General features: G+C 44.0%; 1 protein-coding gene across 1 annotated transcript in view; it reads left to right on the top strand.

Moving 5' to 3' along the window:
• LOC140426486 (apoptosis-stimulating of p53 protein 2-like) overlaps window positions 1-20,773 on the top strand; it is a 139,693-nt gene that overhangs the window by 98,123 nt on the left and 20,797 nt on the right. Inside the window, exons 11-14 of the mRNA XM_072511310.1 lie at window positions 8,795-8,946; window positions 11,621-12,056; window positions 14,299-15,113; window positions 20,245-20,382. Coding sequence (XP_072367411.1) covers window positions 8,795-8,946; window positions 11,621-12,056; window positions 14,299-15,113; window positions 20,245-20,382 — 1,541 coding nt within the window. The remainder of the gene's footprint in view (window positions 1-8,794; window positions 8,947-11,620; window positions 12,057-14,298; window positions 15,114-20,244; window positions 20,383-20,773) is intronic.

Raw genomic sequence — 20,773 nt, 5'->3', positions numbered from 1 at the left:
GATGTGCAGGTTAGGTGGATTGGCCGTGTTAAATTGCTCTTGGTATCCAAAAAGGTTAGGAGGGGTTATTGGGGTAAGGGGATAGGGTTGAACTGAGTGCTTAAGTGAGTCGGTGCAGACTCGATGGGCCGAATGGCCTCCTCCTGCACTGTATGTTCTATGTACCTCAGCCAAAATCTTGCCAAGAGTTTTGAAATGCAGTAGAGTTTGTCTGGCCAAAGTAACTGTCCTTGACTACAGATATGCTCAACAGAGCAATATCCAGGAGACTGATCCACCAACATCGCAGTCACAGTGGCCCAATTGTTCCTGGACATGCTGAAAACATTACACCATATGCAGTCCCGATTTATCTTTTGTTCAAAAAACATCAGCAATTCTTGGACCTACTTCCTAATCCACTGCCTTTTGGGCTTCCCCTTCCAATGACGCATACTGTTTTCAGTGACACTCCACTTTTCAATGTGCCCTGCACTGTAATGCTATTCTATATGTAATGTGGTCAGAATGCAGTCTATCTGCAACTTGATGACCTCTGACATCTATTCAATATATTTGTCATCTTTCTTGGTATAAATTAGTTGTTATAGTTTAATGGAACTAATCACACCCTTTTCCATTCAAGTTGTCTTTCTTTGCTTCCTTGCTTGATCTCTTCCAAAGGATCATTTCAGATGAAAACAGTGCTGGAACTACTTAGTAGGTCTGGCAGGGACTGTGGAGAGAGAAATAGTGTTAACCTTTTGAGCGAATATGACCCTTCAGAACTGAAGGAATGTAGACATCTGATGGGTTTTATGCAGTAGAAAAGTGTGTGCGCACGCGTGCGTGCGTGTGTGTGTGTGTGTGTGTGTGTATTGTGAATGGCAGAAAAATGAGCTTCCAATGCAAGTATATCCGTTCTTACATATGGAAACCAAAACTGCACACGGCACTCAACTGGGGTCTCTCCAAAAACCTGTACAACAACAGCAATGTTTCTATATTCTTGTACTACAATCCCCTTGCAATAAAGACAAACATGCCATTATCCTTCCTAATTGTTTGCGTTACCTGCATGCCAACTTTCTGCATTCCTTATATAAGTGCACTTGAGTCTCTTTGAACATCAACATTTATAAGTTTCACATCTTTTAAACAATATTCTACTTTTCTATTCTTAAGACCAAAGGAAATAACCTCTCATTACCTTACATTATACTGCATCGACCATCCTGATGCCCATTCTACTAACGTCTATATCTCTTTGCAGCCTCTTGTGTCCTTCCCACAGCTTACCTTTCCACCTAGCTTGGTATCATCAGCAAACTTAGAAACTATTCTCTGTCCCATCATGCAAGTCATTAATGTCAGTTGTAAATAGCTGAGGCCCCAGCACTGATCCTTGTGGCACTCCACTGTTCACTGCCTGCCAATATGAAAAATTCCCGTTTCTGCCTACTGGTTAACCAATCCTCTATCCAAGAGACCAGGGGTGGGATTCTCCGACCCCCCGCCGGGTCGGAGAATCGCCGGGGGCGGCGTGAATCCCGCCCCTGCCGGCTGCCGAATTCTCCAGCGGCGGAAATTTGGCGGGGGCGGGAATCTTGCCGGGCCTGCGCCGTGGGGGCGCTCTATTCCTCCGTGTCGGCTGCTATTCCTCCGTGATGGGCAACGCGGAGATGAACCCCCCCCCCCCCACGCATGCGCTGGGATGACGCCAGCACACGATGGTGCTTCCGCGCATGCACCTACTCGCACCAGCTGGCGTGGCGCCAAGCCCCTTCCCCACCGGCCAGTGCGGCGCAAACCACTCCGGGGCCAGCCTAGCCGCTGAAGCCTCCGCACCTTTGGGGCGGTCCGACGCCGGAATGGTTCACGCCACTTTCCTACCGGAGTTGCCCGCCCCGCCGATTCCCGCAGAATCCCACCCCTTATTTTTCCCTTTTGTGCATCACCCTTTAGTAAAACTATCTTTTCTAATCATATTATGCTTTTTAAGTGCACTGTTAAGAATTTCTTCATAATAGATTCCAGCAATTTCCCAATAACTGATGTTGGGCGAGCCTACATGTAGTTTACTATTTTTTCTCACACTTTTCAAGAAAGGAGGGAAATATTTTCTAAGTTCCAATCGAGTGGGACCATCCCTGAATCTAAGGAATCTTGGGAAATTATAGCTAGCACACCTACTATTGCTGCAGCCAACTCTTTTAGAACTATGGTGTAGGTGATTGGGTCCTATGGATTTGTTGAATCTTAGTCCCTTAAATTTCTCCAGTACTTTATTATCTCTGCTGTTATTAATTTTCCTGGTTTCCTCACTCTTTTTAGCCCCTAGATTGCCATCTATTTCTGGTATGGAAGTATTGTCTATTGTTATGAGGGCAGACGCAAAATACTTGTTCAATGCCTTTATCATTTCCTCATTCACCATTGTAGTTTCTCCTGTCTCTGCTTTAAAGGATTTAGTGTTAACTTTATTTATTTTTATTTATTTTATTTTTTTTCAATGAAGGGGCAATTCAGCATGGCCAATCCACCTACCCTGCACATCTTTGCACTGTGGGGGGTGAGACCCACGCAGACACAGGGAAAATGTGCAAACTCCACACGGACAGTGACACGGGGCCGGGATCGAACCTGGGTTCTTGGCGCCGTGAGGTAGCAATGCTAACTGCTGTGCCACCGTGCCGCCCTTAACGTTTACTTTAGCTACTCTCTTTTTATATATTTATGGAAGCATGCTTGCAATCTGTTTTTATATTTCTGGCTAGTTTATTCTCGTATCCTATTATTCCCTCTATTTTATCAACTTTTTGGTTGCCCTTTGCTGGTTTCTAAAACAGTCCCAATCCTCAGACTTGCTGCTGTTTTTGCAACATTATAAACATCTTTTAATCTAACGTTATCCTGAGTGAGTGAGCCATGGATGGGTCCTTCTTGCTGAGGTTTTGTTCTTCACTGGCATGTATTTTTGCTGAAAATTTTTAATTGTTTCTTTAAATGTTCTCCAGTGTAAAGTTACCTCCATAGATTTTGGCCTATTTACCCAATTAACCTTAAAGCCAAATACGTATGTATGAGGGGAGACCTTGTTAGTTTCAGATTTTTGTTTGTAACTGGACTATGTCGCTTTCAAAATTAACATGGAATTGACTGTTTTGGTCACTATTTCCCAGTGGATCTTTTACTCTGACATAACTAATTAACCCTGCTTCATTACACAATACTCTATCTAGGATAGCTTTATCTCTGGTCAGTTCCACTACATGCTTGCTCCAAGAAACTGTTATGAAAACATTCTACAGACTCCTCTTCTAGACCATTCCTGCCAATTTGATTGTCCTAGTCTATATTCAGTATGAAATTTCCACAAGAATCAAAATGGAGGATAGAGTTCATGGTCTGAAATTGTTGAACTCAATGTTGAGTCCACAAGGCTGTAAAGTTCAGAATTTTAAAATGAGGTGCTGTTCCTGGAGCTTGAGTTGAGCTTCACTGGAACTAGCAGGCCAATGAGAGAAATGTGAGCGTTACAGCAACATGATAAATTTAAAAAGCAAGCAACCGAAAACTCAGTTTTCTGCTTGCTGATTGAGCAGAGATGTTACGCAATCTGATCAACCAGTCTGCATTTGATTTCCCCAGTGCATTGTGGGCAGCGAATGAAGCATGCTAAGTTTAAAGAAGCACAAGTAAATCACTGCTTCAACTGGAGGGAATGTTTGGGACATTTGCTGAGGAATGAGGAGGTTAAAGGGCAGGTGTTACACCAGCAATTGCATGGGGATAGGCAGAGGTGTTGAATGATTGAGGAGTGGACCAGGATGTTGTCGATGGAACAACCCTTTTCGAATACTGACGGGCAGGGAGGGGAAGATGTGTTTGGTGGTGGCATCATGTTGGAGCTGCAAACAAACGCAGAGGATGATCTTTTGAATGTGGAGACTCGTGGGGTGGAAAGTCACGGGAGAGAGGGCATAGGGGTGAGAACAGAATTGCAGGAAATGGATCCGACATGTTTGAGGGCCGTGTCAACCACAGAAGGGAGGGAATCCTCAGCTGAAGAACAAGGCAGACATAACTAGCGCTGTTTTGGTAAGTTCCACCATTAGACTAGATGCACCAAAGATGGAAAAACTTTCTTCCTCCCTTCTTCTTGACTCTATTTTTACCCCTTGTCCAATTTCTTCCCACCTACTCCCTGACACTTCTGATGTCCTATATCAGTCAAAGAATTTCCAGATTCCTGGCACTATCCACCACGGTTCACTGGACATCTAATCTCTACACCACCATCCCAACCAGGACGGTTTAAAAGCTCTGCTCATTCCATGAACAGAGGCACAACCAATTCCTCTCCTATGAATGTATAAACTTTGTTCTCTAGAAGAACAATTTCTCATTTAACTTGCCTCACATCCTCCAAATTAAAGGTGTTGCTGTGGTTATCCACATGGATCCTAGTTATGCATGCCTGCATGATGCGAATGTGGAATATTCTTTGTTCCAGCCCTGCTAAGGCCCCCATACCCAACTTTTTTCCAGCACCATGATGATTTTATCAGTGCCCTTACCTGCTCTCGCCTGGAATTGGAGAACGTCATTAACTTTGCTTCCCGTTTCCACCCTAGTCTCACTTTCACATGGTCCATATCTGACACTTCACTCCCTTCCTTGACTTCTGTCTCCATTTCTGGGGATTATCCACTAATATTCGTTGTAAGCCCACCGACTCCTGTAGCTACCTCAACTGCACTTCCTCACACCCAGGTTCCTGTAAAGACTCCATTCCAATCTCCTAGCTCTCTCCACTGCCATCACATCTGTTCTGGTGATGCAACCTTCCACAACGCTGCTTCTGATCTAGAATCCTGATAGTGCAGAAGGAGACCATTCGGCCCATTGAGTCTGCACCAACCCTCCGAAAGAGCACCCAACCTAGGCCCATTACCCCGCCCCATCCCCGAAACCCCACGCATTTATCATGGCCAATCCATCAAACCTGCACATCTTTGGACTGTGGGAGGAAATTGGAGCACCCAGAGGGATCCCACGCAGACGTGGGGAGAACATGTAAACTCCACACAGACAGTCACCCAAGGCTGGAATCAAATCCGGATCCCTGGTGCTGTGAGGCAGCAGTGGTAATCACTGCGCAGCCCTTTTTTGTGGTTTAGCTTGTCCTCTACCGAGGTTTCCTTCCCACAGTCGTTGATGACCCTCAACCATGTCCAACCCATTTCCCACATTTCTGCTTTCATCCCTTGCGCTTTAAGGAACTGGGATAGAGTTCCCCTTGTCCCCACTTTACACCTCACCAGTCTGCAAGTTCAAAGGATCTTTTTCTGCTATTTCTGCCACCACCACACATCTTCCCCTCCCCTGTCAGCATTTTGAAGGGACTGTTCCCTCCCCTGGTCCACTCCTCAATCACTCCAGTGCCATGTCTCCTTCTCATGGTACATTTCTATGTAATTGCAAGTGGTGTAACACCTGCCCCATCTCTTCTCATCATAGATTATCATAGAATTTACAGTGCAGAAGGAGGCCATTCGGCCCATCAAGTCTGCACCGGCTCTTGGAAAGAGCACCCTACCCAAGGTCAACACCTCCACTGTATCCCCATAACCCAGTAACCCCACCCAATACTAAGGGCAATTTATCACGGCCAATCCACCTAACCTGCACATCTTTGGACTGTGGGGGGAAACCGGAGCACCCGGAGGAAACCCACGTGCACACTGGGAGGATGTGCAGACTCCGCACAGACAGTGACCCAAGCCGGAATCGAACCTGGGACCCTGGAGCTGTGAAGCAATTGTGCTATCCACAATGCTACCGTGCTGCCCTCTGCCCAAGGCCCCAAACATTCCTCCCAGATGAAGCCCTGATTTACTTGAAATAAAAACAGAAACAACTTGGAAAACTCAGCAGGTCTGGCAACATCTGTGGAGAGAGAAAGAATCAATGTTTTGAGCCTTTATGACTTCTTCAGAGCTGATTTACCTGTACTTCTTTCCATTTCATATACTGGACCTTATCATCTAAATATGGACTTTACAGCTTTGCTGGACTCAACTTTGAGTTCAACAGTTTCAGACCGTGAATTCTGTCTCTCATTTTGTTTCTGTATTTTTGCCATGTGCCGCTCTTAGCCTTTTTTTTTCATGGTTTTACTTTCTGACAGCTGTTCATTATTCTGCCACTCGCACTCACTCTGGTCGAGTGCTTTGTTCTTTTACTGCAGCCATTACTACCCACTTAGCCTTTTGTTCCATGACATCTTTGCCATGTAATCTCTCCCGCACATACCCTATTTGTTCTTCCTTTTTGGCCCCCCCCCAAACCCCCTTTCAACATCATAAAATCCATCACATATCTATTGCTGCAGCTCTGAAGAAGAATCATATTCGGCTCAAAACTGAGAACCAGCATTTTCAGTTTTTATTGCAGATTTATGGTGTCCACAGTATTTTTCTTTTTAAGCATTTCAAATTGTCTAATTTTAATAAGTCATGTAATTTTTTTCATGTCTCCTTAATTGTTCAAGATTGTATTGATGTTTCAATAGACACTGACTCGATGGGAAGTATTACCATTTTTCAGCTATTGTCATAGAAATCACATTCATCATTCATAACAAAAATGTTTCCAGATGTGATCTGATACTTTCAATTGCTTTATTCCAATCTGGACATTATTTGAATTTAAGTGATAAAATGATCTCCATACTACGAAAACAAAATGATGCAGGTGCTGGAAATCTGAAATAAAAACAGAAATTGATGAAAATGCTCAGCAGGTCTGGCAGCATCTGTGGAGAGTGAAAAATATTTAATGTTTCGGGTCCATAACCGTTCATCAGTTCTAATAAAAAGTCATTGACCTGAAATATTAACTTTAGGCGAGGTTTTGCGGCCGTTCATTCGAGTTTCGAGTGGCGGAGGGTGCGAACAATGGGAAACCCCGTTGATAGCGGTGGGACCAGAACGCCCTGCCACCGGCCATTGGCGGGGAGCCTCCACTGCTGCAAAACATGCTACCTGGGGAGTTGGTCGAAAAGTCTTGTCCTTTGTTTCTCTCTCCCCAGATGTAACCAGACCTGGGGATTTTCCAGCATTTTCTGTTTTTATTATCTCTAGGTTCCCCGTTTCATTGGAATTCCACATAAAAGGGCACTTGATTCCCCAAACAGTGCCCCTCAATGGGAAATATGTTAGAGTTTTGCTATTTGATCTTGAGGCTCCTATAAATATTTTAATAAAATATGATCCTTGCACACATACATTAAATTGCCAGAGGTTGGCACGTAGCCATTTTGTTACATACCATACCATCAAAGTTGAAATGTTTTAGGTATGTTTGGGTCAATTAGGTTGAACTAGATCAGCTTAATGGCCAATTTCCCATGTGCCCAAAAAAGACATTCTCTTCCACCCCCCACCCCACCCAAAAAAATGGTCCATCTCACTCACCGGAAAATAGCCCAAATGCAATCCTCTCTAGCATTTGCATGGTTAATTGGAGATAGTCTCCATGATGTAGACCAGCTTTCCAGTCAGAAACCTGATGAACCTTCATATGCATGGGTTCTGTGTATTGTCTTGATATATCCATAGATTTGTTCCGTAGAGGCTTTGAGTTAAGAAAGATGTGCATTCTTGATCTGAGTCATTTAAAATCTAGAACAAGAAATCTGCCTCAAGTCATGACATCACAGGGCATAGGTGCTAGGTGTGATTTAGTACATTTATTGATCATTCCCAGAAGCTAGAGGAACTGGAAAAGGAAGATACTGCAGATATAAAAATAAGCATGGAATACCCTTGTGCTAATTTGAACCTGGTAGCAGGTGAACTGCAGGCCAGTGGAATGTTTTTAGACATTCATTCTGGATAATTTATAGAATCCACCTCCACTGACCATTCCTGCAAGTGGCTCATGTGTTCCTGATGGTTCAGAGTACACCTTTGTCCACTCTATCTAAATAAACAGTAGTGAGACCTAGCAATCACAGCAAAACACTTTCTGTATATATCAGCTACTGGACTGTATGCCAGCATGTGAACAGCTCTCTGATCAAATGAGGACTGAATATGCACTACCAGACCAAGTGTCAGACTATAAATCAACAGGTAATTTAATTTATGAAAACAGTTGAAAAAAAACGGTAAATGGTATAAAATATCTGCTCTTGATGCATAATAACCCCTCAATCTGTGGACTTCAAACAGAAATGCATTTAAGAGTGGCCTATTGAAAGGGGCTTCCAGCAAACCAATGATCCCGCCCGTAACTAGGGTCCGTGTCTGTGTGGAGTCTGCACGTTCTCCCCGGGTGCTCTGGTTTCCTCCCACAAGTCCTGAAGGACATGTTTGTTCGGTGAATTGGACATTCTGAATTCTCCCTCCATGTACCCGAACAGGCGCCAGAGTGTGGTGATTAGGGGCTTTTCACAGAAACTTCATTGCAGTATTAGTGTAAGCCTACTTGTGACACTAATAAAGATTATTATTAACTTAAAGGTGTCTACTCACAGCTATCAATGAAATCCATTATCTAGACTCAGCCTGGTTATTTGATGTAAGTCATGGTTGCTTGGGGACAGCTTAACCATGCAATTATTATTCAAACTTGTTTGAACTTGCTGGTTTTAGCAATACTAAATACAAGTTTACAAAGTATAATACATGTAAAAGTCTAGGATTTGCATTTGGCACACATTTCATCAACTGGCATAATATTTCATTTCATGTTGAAGCTCAACTGAAATAAATGATTGAACACATTTTTAATTATGCTTTAACAGCTGGTGATGGTGATGTTGTGATGAGAGACAAGAATGATAAGAGAGTGCGTTGCTTCTCCATGTTTGAGTCCATGGATCCACCTGCAGGAATTCCATCTACTGCAGCACTAAGAAAAAACCAGAGCAGTGAGGACCTTCTGCGGGACATTCAGGTATAGAGGTGGATGTTGATAAATAATTTCTTACGGTATGTAATTTCGAAGAGTGACCAGAAGAAATTCAGTCTAGCAAGGTACTTGTGCAATTCTCCAATTAGCTGCTGTCTTAACCAACATTCCTGTCTCAACCAACACCACCACCAACAAATCCTATAGTCATTTATTTGCTTTTCATGGAAAATTCTCTTCCATATTTGCCGATATAATAGCAGTTGACTACACTTCAAAAGTTGATCGTAAAGCAATTTAAGGCTTTCTGGCAATGTGATGAATTGATTTATAAATGCAAGTTATTTTTCTCAAAGTCTTGAGAAAGACTGGACTTTGCATTAAATCTAATATTTCAGCTTTTTCTTATTAACTACCCTCATCTGGTGCTAATTTTCTGTGTGTTTCCTTGTTATCAATTAACCAAACTTTTACTTTACCCTCTTAAACCGCTATTGGAGCCTCTTTAATTTTCTCTATTCCAGTGAAAGAAACCACATTTTTTTCTTCCTTGATAACTGTAATCTCACTCAATCTTCCATCAATTCAAAAAACTCCTCTTTTTATTCCCTCGTTATCCATCTGCTTATGAAGTTACATTCCCTTAATACCATGTGCCTTAATTTTCATCATTATTTTTTTCTGCAGCCCCATATTGAACACCTTAAAAAAAAAAAACTACATAAATATTATCAACCATAATTTTCTTTTTCATAAATATTTTTCACATTTTCTTCATATTTACAACAACAAAAATTAACAATAACAACAATTACCATGGCAATCCCCTCATCCCACCCACCCTCAAACAGCTCCCAACATTTAGAATACAAAACACCAATGAAAAACAATCATTACTAATTTATACATTCCAACCCCCCCTAATGTTCGATGTCATCCAATTCGTGAAAATGCATGATGAACAAGGCCCATGAGTTGTAGAACCCTTCCATCCTCTCCCTCAACTCAAACTTTACTCTGTCGCGTGTTAGGAACTCCAGGATGTCCCCCTGCCATGTCAAGGCACAGGGCGGAGAAGCCAACCTCCACCCCAACAGAATCCGCCTTGGGCGATTAGCGAGGCGAAAGCCAAGACATCTGCCTCTGCACCCGCTTCCAACCCGGCCGATCTGACACCCCGAATATGGCTTCTAGGGGACCTGATTCGAGTCTCACATGCATCACCTTTGAGATTACCCTAAAGACCTCCCTCCAATACCCCTCCAGTTTTGGGCAGGACCAAAACATATGAACGTGACTTGAGGTCTCCCCCCCCCAAACAACGTTTACGAACGTCCTCCACCCCCTCAAAAACTCGGCTCATCCTCTCCCTTGTGAGGTGCGCCCTGTACACCACCTTCAACCATGTCAGCCCTAACCTCGCCCTCGAAGTTGAGGTATTCACCCGCCGAAGCACCTCACATCACAACCCCTCCTCCATGCGTTCCCCCAACTCTTCCTCCTACTTTGCCTTAATCCCACCCAGTGATACAGTATCTTCTCCCAGAATAATCCCACAAATCACCGACACCACCCCTTTCTCCATTCCTCCGCTGTCAATATCTCTTCCAACAGTGTGGGGGCCGGTGCAATCGGGAAGTTCTGTACCTCCTTCCTGGCAAAACTTTGGACCTGCATATATCTAAACATCTCCCCATGCCCCAGCCCATATTTCTCCCCCCCGCTCCTCCAACTTCGCAAACCGGCCTCCCAGAAACAAATCCTTAAAGATACTCTTAACTCCCCTCTCCTCCCATCTTCGAAAATTCCCATTCCACCGCCCAGGTTCAAATCTATGATTCCCTCGAATCAACATTTCCCTTAACGCTGCCCACAACCTAAAGTGCTGGCGAGCTGCTTCCAGATCCTGAGTATTTCCCTGGGGCCATATTCTTATTACCCATACATTCTCAAGTTTGATCTGTTTTTTCCAAATCAATGTAAAATATTCTTGGAAATATTAAGCAGGTCAGGCAGCATCTTTATAGAGAGAATCGAGGAAATATTTCATGGTCAATAATCTTTCATCAGAACTGGAAAAAGCCAAGTATGTAGCTGGGGGAAGAACAATATTGAAATATTTGCAATGGAACGGAAGGCAGAAAAGAAAAAGGGATAATGATGCAAGACAAAAGGGGATAATCCCTTTACACCTGCATCTCCACCAGGCCGAGGGTCCTCTGCTCCTTACTTGAATAGAAGCCTAAGCAGTCCTCATGCGCCATCAGTCCTCTATTCTGGCTGAATGTTAACCAGCTTCTCCTTTTGCTCTGCTCACTTCCTCCAAATACAAAGCGTTGCTAGGGAACCTGTGTTCTTATGCTTGTTCTTTCATGCATTTTGGGGCAAGTAAGCAAACAAAATAGCAAGTGTAAATGGAAAGGGCACAATCTTTACCAGCAGTTGCTGTTGGGAAAAATGGGGATGATGGACTGAAAAACTGTTGGACTGAATATTGAGTCCAGAAGGCTGTAAAATTAAAAGATGAGGCGCTGTTCCTCAATTTTGCATTGAACCTCATTAGATAATTTTTGTGGCGGATAACTTGTGAAGAGAAAAATGGTTAGTTTTTAAAAACAAAAGATTTCTGAGTTCAATAGAAATATTAAATAATGCAGAGCCTCATTTGTCAATAACTTCTATTTTCAGGTAAACTAATTTTGTTCAATCTCACTTTCAGATTGGTAACAAGAATGTGGTTAAAGTACCACCCCCTGTCCCTTCCAAACCCAAACAGATTTCCTTACCTTATTTTGGGCCATCGAGTTCAGTTTCTGCAGGAGAGAACAAGCCAGAATACAGCTCACAAAAGTTAACCGGTACTGTAGGAACCATAGTCAATAAACTGAAGCCAACCCAAACTGGAGGATCGCAGCATTGTGTTTCAAATGTGCAGCTTCATCCTTCTCCAGAGGCGCCTCCTGCAGCTACTGTTCGACCGTTCACCCCACAACCATCTAAAGAACCTCCACCCCAGCCCCTTAAAAAACCAGAGACAGTGGCTGCGAGCTCTATTTACACAATGTACACACAACAACAGGCACCTGGCAAAAACTTCCAGCAGGCAGTTCAGAGTGCCCTGACCAGAGTACAGACGCGGCCTCAATTCACAAGCGGTAAGTGAGCATTTTGGCAGTTTTGAACTGGGGTTTTGTATTTTGGTGTCTGTCATCCCTATCTAATCTGACATGTGATGTAGGGCAAGTATTCTTCTCCTCCTCCCATTCCCAAAGTTTTTTTTCCCAATCTTAACCTTGTGGGGATGAAAAAATGTTAATTATTTGCCCAGGAGATTTGTAGTTTTGTCTCTCCATACCCACTCACAGTCAATCCTGATTATTATGTATTCAGATGCTTCCTGATTATTCGTGGCATTGTGCTTCAGCACTAGTTGTAGCTGATGTATAATAACTGAGCTGGTACATTTGAAATCTCTTTGGATTGGGAAAATTAATACTTAACCCAAAATCTTCCAATAGAGAGAAATTCTTAAACAGTGCTCACTTTTACATTCATGTTCTCCATGGTGACTCCTGTGCTGCTGGAGAAATGAAGCAAGCAATTTTACTTTTATAAGTGGTAGCCAGGTTTGAATTGTGGAAATATTAGAGTGGATGAAAATCCAGAATTTCCTTTTTATATCCTTTTGGTCATTTTTGTTTAATGCTAATATTACATCAGGAGATAAAGCACATGACATTGTAGATTGCACATTGTTTGAAACCAGATGAAAGCAACCTTCTCTAAACTTTCCATTCTAGAATGTGATGTTGCCACCTTGCCATCTCCTTTAAAAAATACTGTTTGAATCCCTTTGGTTAAATGTTTGCACTCATCACCAAGTCACAAATGGCATCCTATCCAATTAAGGCCATGGTACATTTCTGTTCTTGTTTTTTTTTTACTTCATCACAATCCTTGATGTGGTCAACCATGCCACTATGGCCCCCCTTCAACGAAACTGCCCTCTTATGACACAACTACTTTCAACCCATAGAAGTCAATGAGCAACTGTCCCAAAATAGTTTCTGTTCTGGATCCGTCATTTTCAGGGTCACCAATGATCCCTGGAGCTCTCCTAATTTTCAGGGTCACTATCTGTGTGGCATCTGCACATTCTCCCGTGTCTGCGTGGGTTTCCTCCGAGTGCTCCGGTTCCCTCCCACAAGTTCCGAAAGACATGCTGTTGGGTAAATTGGACATTCTGAATTCTCCCTCCATGTATCAAACAAGTGGTGGAATGTGGCGACTGGGGGTTTTTCACGGTAACTTCATTGCAATGTCAATGTAAGCCTACTTGTGACAATAAAGATTATTATTATTATTCAAGGGCAAATAGGGATGGACAACAAATGCTGGCCCAGCCATCGCCCACATCCCCTGAATGAATAAAAAAAATTAAATAACCGATTTGAATTGAACATAATTTAATTCTGTTATATAACTACACAATGTAGATTGCTTCATATTATTCCTGCTTTCTTCAATGCACACTGTTTTTATCTTGTTAACCAGTCCAAAAAGATTCAGTTCAAGTGAAGGAATAACTAGTTCTGTTTTGCCCAGATCCTTGTCATTTCCTCATCCTCTCCCAACTCAATGCGACTAATTCACTCAATTGTTCAAAGAGGGGCTTGGTTTCCTTCAAATTAATTTTCTTATCACTTAATTTTTGATAAATTTCCAATATCCCACATTCGTCTGTCACAGACAACATTTTCTCTGGGCCACAATTTCCTGAGATCACCCAGTGCACATGTTGCCTGGTTGCAGTTGCCTCATACCAGTTTCCTTGTTGCTGTTGCTTCCATGTACCCATTGAATCTTTGCAGTTTGTGTGCAAATGGTTGGCTTTCTAAGGCCAACAGGTGCATACATCAGGCATTATTCGCACAATGGTGAGCTATCGTCAAATATTCTCAGCCCAGATTCTATCATTGCATCCCATTTGGTTTGGGTCAGCCGACTACTGTTGTAGTAGGGCTAATTTACACTGAAAAATATTGAGTAGTGCTACTGGGTATTGAAACCGGGGATCAGCATAAACAGAGTTTGTTGTAGTGATGATAAGCTGTACATTTATATCCGCATTAAAATAGAAAATGATAAAAATGCTGCAGGTCAGCATTTTCAATGAGAAAAGACAGGGCATTGTTTCATATGTACACTAAAAGATAAGCAAGCATCTTGGTAAGATTGGATAAACAGCAAAATCAGGAAAGGGATTTTTGTCTCGCTGCTTCTTGGTTAATAAGCTGATATATATGTCAAATTTAAGGAGAAAATTCACAAGGAAATAGTGTTTTTGATAAAATTGTTATTTCAAATGGATATTAAAGCTTATTTTGTTCATTACAGTGTATGGCAAACCAGTAATTCCCGGATCCTCGCAGAATTACATAGGCAGTCAGCATCAAACTGATCAGGAAATTAATAGTATGTATTCAAAAAGCCAAGATAAACCAGACTGTCCTGATTCTGAGACTGATAATGCAGCATCTCCAGCAGACCACTCGGAGACTGAACGTATTCCACGACCACTGAGTCCCACCAAGCTCCTGCCTTTTATGTACAATCCATACCGAAATCAGAGTGATGCTGACTTGGAGGCACTAAGAAAAAAACTGTCCAATGCTCCGAGGCCACTGAAGAAACGTAGCTCTATTACAGAGCCAGAGGGACCAAATGGGCCCAATATTCAGAAGCTGCTATACCAGCGCACAACACTGGCTGCTATGGAGACTGCTAGTCCAATGCCATTCTATCAACCAAAACAACCTACTCTTTTATCTGCAGAAGAGAATGCTATAGATGAAAACGCAGATCTCAGTGTTAAACTGGAGGAAGACACTACAACTACAACAGATGTCATTCCAGATCAACTGGAACCAGTTCTGAAGAAAGAAACGGAGGCATCAGGTGCTGAAGAACTTGTTTCATCTTCTCCATGTGATCCTGTTCCTGTTCTGGAAGGACAGACTCCAACTTCTCCTGTTTTACCTTCTGTAGAAGAGCAACAGAATCCGGAAAGCCCCCTCTCTTCAGAAGAATTAGCAGAAGAGTATCCCCCTTACCCACCTCCTCCATATCCTGTTATTGGTGAACATGAGAATATAGATGATAGCTTTAATATGCGTCCACCTGAAATTACTGGACATACCATACTACCACCTGTGAGTAATACATACTGTTAAGAATTTTGTTGGAAACTTGAAATCATTAATTTGAGTTTACACAAATGATTTATATGGATATGGAATTTGTGTTTGACAACAACATTTTATTTACATTATTGCCTATATAAATTTCCAACCAAATTGACTAGTCTCTCCCAAATGCAGTCCGATTTCCTGAAAATGTGCTTAACAGTTCGAGATAATCATATTGAATGGCAGAGCAAGCTTGACTGGCCATATGGTCAATTCTTCCCTTGTGTTCTTAATTAATCAAAATGGGTGTATTTTTGACTTATTTGGACCCTAGTTGAGACTATTGCTCTACTTTAAAAAATTTCAAGTGTGTATATATAATACATATTTTATATTATATGTGTATATATTATTACCATCCCAGACCAGGCCTCAACAGTGGCTAGGATATTGGACCGAAACCCCCAATATTTTAGTTTATTTGTAAGACTGTGCAGAAAGAATGATTGGCTCCAGGAGTGATTGCATGAAGAAATAGGGCTTGGTTATTTTTAAAACAAAACTTTATTATGAATACAATATTAAACTTTTAGTTCACACCCAAAAAGAACAGCTTTCAATTGCCCCTTTAAACTAGTACTCAATTTCCCATTAAACAAGAAAAGAAACATACAGCTTTCAATCTATCTTACTGTGGGAGAATTGTGGACAGCACCAGACAGATATGGGGCGAAATTCTCCGGTATCGGCGCGATGTCCGCCGACCAGCGCCCCAAACGGCGCAAATCAGTCGGGCATCGTGCCGCCCCAAAGGTGCGGAATCCTCCGCATCTTGGGGGGCCGAGCCCCAACCTTAAGGGGCTAGGCCCGCGCCGGACTAATTTCCGCCCAGCCAGCTGGCGGAAAAGGCCTTTGGTGCCCCGCCAGCTGGCACGGAAATGACATCTCCGGGCGGCGCATGCGCGGGAGCGTTAGCGGCCGCTCACGGCATCCCCGCGTATGCGCTGTGGAGGGAGTCTCTTCCGCCTCCGCCATGGTGGAGACCGTGGCGAAGGCGGAAGGAAAAGAGTGCCCCCAAGGCACAGGCCCACCTGCGGATCAGTGGGCCCCGATCGCGGGCCGGGCCAGGCCACCGTGGGGGCACCCCCAGGGGCCAGATCGCCCTGCGTCGCCCCCCCCCCCCCCCCAAGGTCCCCGGAGCCCGCCCGCACCGCCTTGTCCCGCCGGTAAGGTAGGTGGTTTAATCTACGGCGGGACAGGCATTCTAGCAGCGGGACTTCGGGCCGGAGAATGGCGGGGGGGGGGGGGGGGGGGGGGGGGGGTTCGCCAACCGGCGCGATTCCCGCCCCCGCCGAATATCCGGTGCCGGAGAATTCTGCAAACGGCGGGGGCGGGATTCACGCCAGCCCCTGGCGATTCTCCGACCCGGCGGGGGGTCGGAGAATCTCGCCCCAGAAGTCAATTCCTCTTGGGCGGTGCAGTGGTTAGCACTGCTGCCTCACAGTGCTGAGGACCCAGATTCGATCCCGGCCACAGGTCGTTGTCTGTGTGGAGTTTGCACATTCTCCCTGTGTCTGCGTAGGTCTCACTCCCACAAAACAAAGATGTGCAGGGTAGGTCGATTGGCCACGCTAAATTGCTATTTCATTGGGAACAAAAATTGGATATTCTAAATTTTTATATTTTAAAAAATTCCAATTCCTCTCTTGAAAGGCTTTCTTCAAAAACTGCTTCTCCAAAGTTTTTAAAAATGTCTCTCTGCATTCCGGCTCCACCCAGCAATGACCTCATCTCCCCAAGCTGAAAATGAATGATCTCCGCAGCCTGCAAAGTACTTCAGCTCCCCAGGGACTTTCCAAGTCAAACCACAGTCCATTAGCCCAGACTGCAAAAAAAATTCCTTTGTCAATTTCACCTTCTGGCTGCTAACAGCACCCAGACCCTGCAAATCAGAATTATTATTGTTTTTAAAAACAATACCACTGCAGTCAAACACACACAAACCCCAGGCTTTTAACGCTTAACCTTAGAATCTAATATTCCTAAAGTCTCCCAGTTATCACTATCTATAACAGAGTTAACAGTTTGTACACTTTTGAGCTTTTAATTCCCCCCCCCCCCATGCCAAACAGATCCCCAAATATCATCATGATTGGCCCCCACCATACCTTGAAGCCCTCTTCTGAGCCCCTTAAATCTTTTCCATCTGGAGAAACGCATACCGGTCGCCCAGCCAAGCCGCAAGCCCCCGGTGGCGTATCTTACCTCCGTCGGCGGAATCAGAGAGGCGAAGACCGCGGCATCGGCCCCCTTCCCCTCTGGCACCTCTAAAACGGCAAAGATCGCCACAATGGGGTCCAGATTCATCTTGGCCCCCACTATCCACTATAAAGCACTAAACACTGCCTCTCAGAAGCTCTCCAACTTCTCGCAATCCCAGAACACGTGAACATGATTCACCGGCCCCAGCCCAGACTTCTCGCATCCATCTGTTACCCCCGGGAAGAACCCACTCATCCTAGCCCGAGTGGTGTGATCCTTCAGTAAGTCTTGCGTTACATTGGCATTCGGGTGTTGGCAGCATTGGTACACTTTGTTTTCCTAATGAGCCATTGTTTTTTTTATTAAGCTTGAGAACCAATGGTCCTGGAATTCATAATATCATAGAATTCCAACAGCACAGACGGAGGCCATTTGGCCATTCATGTCTGCACCGACCCTCCGAAAGAGCACCGTACCGAAGGCCCATGCCCTGTCCTATCCTTGTAACTCCATCTAGCTTTTGGACACGTAAGGGGCAATTTAGAATTGCCAATCTACCCGACCTGCACATCTTTAGACTGTGGGAGGAAGCGTCCAGAGAAAACCCACGCAGACAATGTGCAAACTCCACACACTGTCCCAAGGTCAGAATCGAACCCAGGTCCCTGGTGCTGTGAGGCACCAGTCGAACCACTGTGCCACCATGCTGCACTTGTTTCCCTTTGAAAGCAACTTCTATTTGAGTCAAAACTTTAGCACTCTGTATAAAAAAAAAAAAAAAAAAAACCTTTTCATTTTAACAGAACGGAGGGTATACGCGTCATTTTACAAATATTACTGAGTTCAATTGCACTTGTTTGCTCTGGCTGCAATTTAGATCAATATACCAAGCCTTCCTTGTTGACATGTCTGAAGTACTAGCCGGAGTAAAACTTATTCATTCCTTCTGTTCTAATCTGATCATTGCAGCACACTAGTATTTTAATAAAGGTGTATTTCAAGATTATTTTAAGGTTGACAGTTTTTCAACCCTTTTTTTGGTACAGAGTTGATATTTAAATAGAGAAATAAATTTCATTCTTCGTTACATGGCTCACATTTTGTAACATGTTGGAGTTTATTTCATTTTTTAAAATTGTTGCTACTTATCTCTGTACTATCTCCTTCATCCAAAGGAGCTAAGGTACAACCAACAGAAGCATTATATAGTGGAATCTCCCTTATCAGCCATAATGAATAGGAAATGGAATTTGGCAGGGTGATTGGGAATCAAATTAAATAAAGCTACAAATGAAATTAAATAGTTTAGCATGAATTATTCAATCTAGTAACCATTCCATGTAAACATGCAGCACAAAAGTAATATATCTTGGAGAACCGAGTCTCTCAAAACATTATAAATTGATCCATCCTCCCTGGGACAAACCGATGGTTACCCCTGATCGGGGACCACACCGAGGCTCCCATTGCACCCCTGTGCCGTCTCCACTGGCCCCATATCTTTAGTGTTGCCGCCACCACCGGACTCGTGGTGTACCTGGTCGGTGAGAGCGGCAGCGGTGCCGTCACCAGCGCCCCCAGGCTTGTTTCCTTGCAGGACGCCATCTCCAACCTCTTCCATGCCGCCCCCTCTCCCTCCATCACCCACTTACGGATCATCACCACATTTGCTGCCCAGTAGTAGCCACCCAGATTCGGCAGCGCCAACCCTCTTCGGTCCCTACTGCGCTCCAGAAACCCTCTCCGTACCCTCGGGGTCTTATTGGCCCACGCAAAACCCAGCACACTCCTGCCTACCCTCTTAAAAAAGGCCTTGGTGATTACAATTGGAGAGCGGCAACATGTCCCATCTTTTGAAGTCTTCCTCCATCTGCTCCACCAGCCTCGTCAGATTCAGTTTATGTAGGGCCCCCCAACTCCTAGCTATTTGGATCCCCAGGTACCGAAAGCTCCTTTCCGCCCTCCTCAGCGGTAGATCGTCTATCCCCCTTTCCTGGTCTCCTGACTGTACTACAAAAAGCTCACTCTTCCCTACATTAAGCTTATAGCCCGAAAAATCCCCAAACTCCCTTAGAGTCTGCATGACCTCCACCATCCCCTCCACTGGATCCGCCACATACAGCAACAGGTCGTCTGCATAAAGCGACACTCGATGCTCCTCTCCCCCTCGGACCACCCCCCTCCATTTCCTAGACTCCCTTAATGACATGGCCACGGGTTCAATTGCTAATGCAAACAACAGGGGGGACAGGGGGCACCCCTGCCTCGTCCCACGGTACAGCCGAAAATACTCCGACCTCCGCCGATTCGTAACCACGGGTGGTAACACTCCCAAGCACCTGTTGCCCTTGTCCTTACAAGATACTAACAAAAAAGAATCATACCTAATCCAAGCACCACTTTTCCACCGGCATTTATCCCTTTTAAGGATTTTGAGGTATATCGGTACATTGATAACTTTGGGTTTTTCTGGTTGCAATCACCACCTCTGCTGAAGACTTTGAATCATTGCTAGGGTATATTTCAGGACACTGACCAATCTCTGCTATATACCATTATTCAGATTGTCTTTGAAGTACCTTTGGATGTTTTACAACATTAAAGGTGTTACATCAATGCAAATTATTGTTGTTAACCAAGGGATAAAGTGACAGCATTATATGGCTATATAATCATTTAAACCCAATCATATGCTCACCTGACATCCCCACACTTCCCACACTTGCTTCCAATGATCAATCACTGAGTAGGTATCACATGTCAATGCAAGTAGACTCCATAATCACTCATGTTTGACCTATCTGATATTGCCTAGTATCAAAATTATGTACTCTACCAGCAACATAGTCCATTGCTTAATTTCTGTCTCAATACTTTTTTGTTTTTGTTTTAGGGAAAGAGAACAAACCTGAAAAAGCTTGGGTCAGAACGCATAGGTCACGGAATGAGGGTGAAGTTCAATCCTGTAGCACTGTTACTTGATTCTTCTTTGGAAGGTGAATTTGATTTAGTCCAGCGCATAATTTATGAGGTATGTTAGAGTACCTTCAATGTGACTTGATGTATAGTAGGTGCAAATCTTTGTTTCCTGCATCAGCGTCTAGTTTTACTGGGGGCAGGTTGAAATACAACCAAGAAAATGGGCTGAATTTTATTCATGAGTTGGGGATCATCGGCTGAAAAGCCAGGGGTGACCCTGTCTCCGCCATTTATAGGATCAACAGTCATATTTTATGAGGGTTCGGCAATTTGTTGTCATCAGGGCTTTTGAGTGCTGGTCAGCTTGGCTGTCGCAAGGAACGGTGGTCACTACTGGGACTGTACCTAGAAGAGTGGGATGCCACGGAAGGCTTCTGCCTTTCAGCCAGATAGGTTTGAGGGGGAGGTGGTGGTTGGTGTGGGCAGGCAGCATTGTTGCCATG

This window comes from Scyliorhinus torazame, chromosome 1, assembly GCF_047496885.1.
Source record: "Scyliorhinus torazame isolate Kashiwa2021f chromosome 1, sScyTor2.1, whole genome shotgun sequence".
Lineage (NCBI taxonomy): Eukaryota > Metazoa > Chordata > Chondrichthyes > Carcharhiniformes > Scyliorhinidae > Scyliorhinus > Scyliorhinus torazame.
This window is presented reverse-complemented; position numbering and strand designations above follow the sequence as displayed.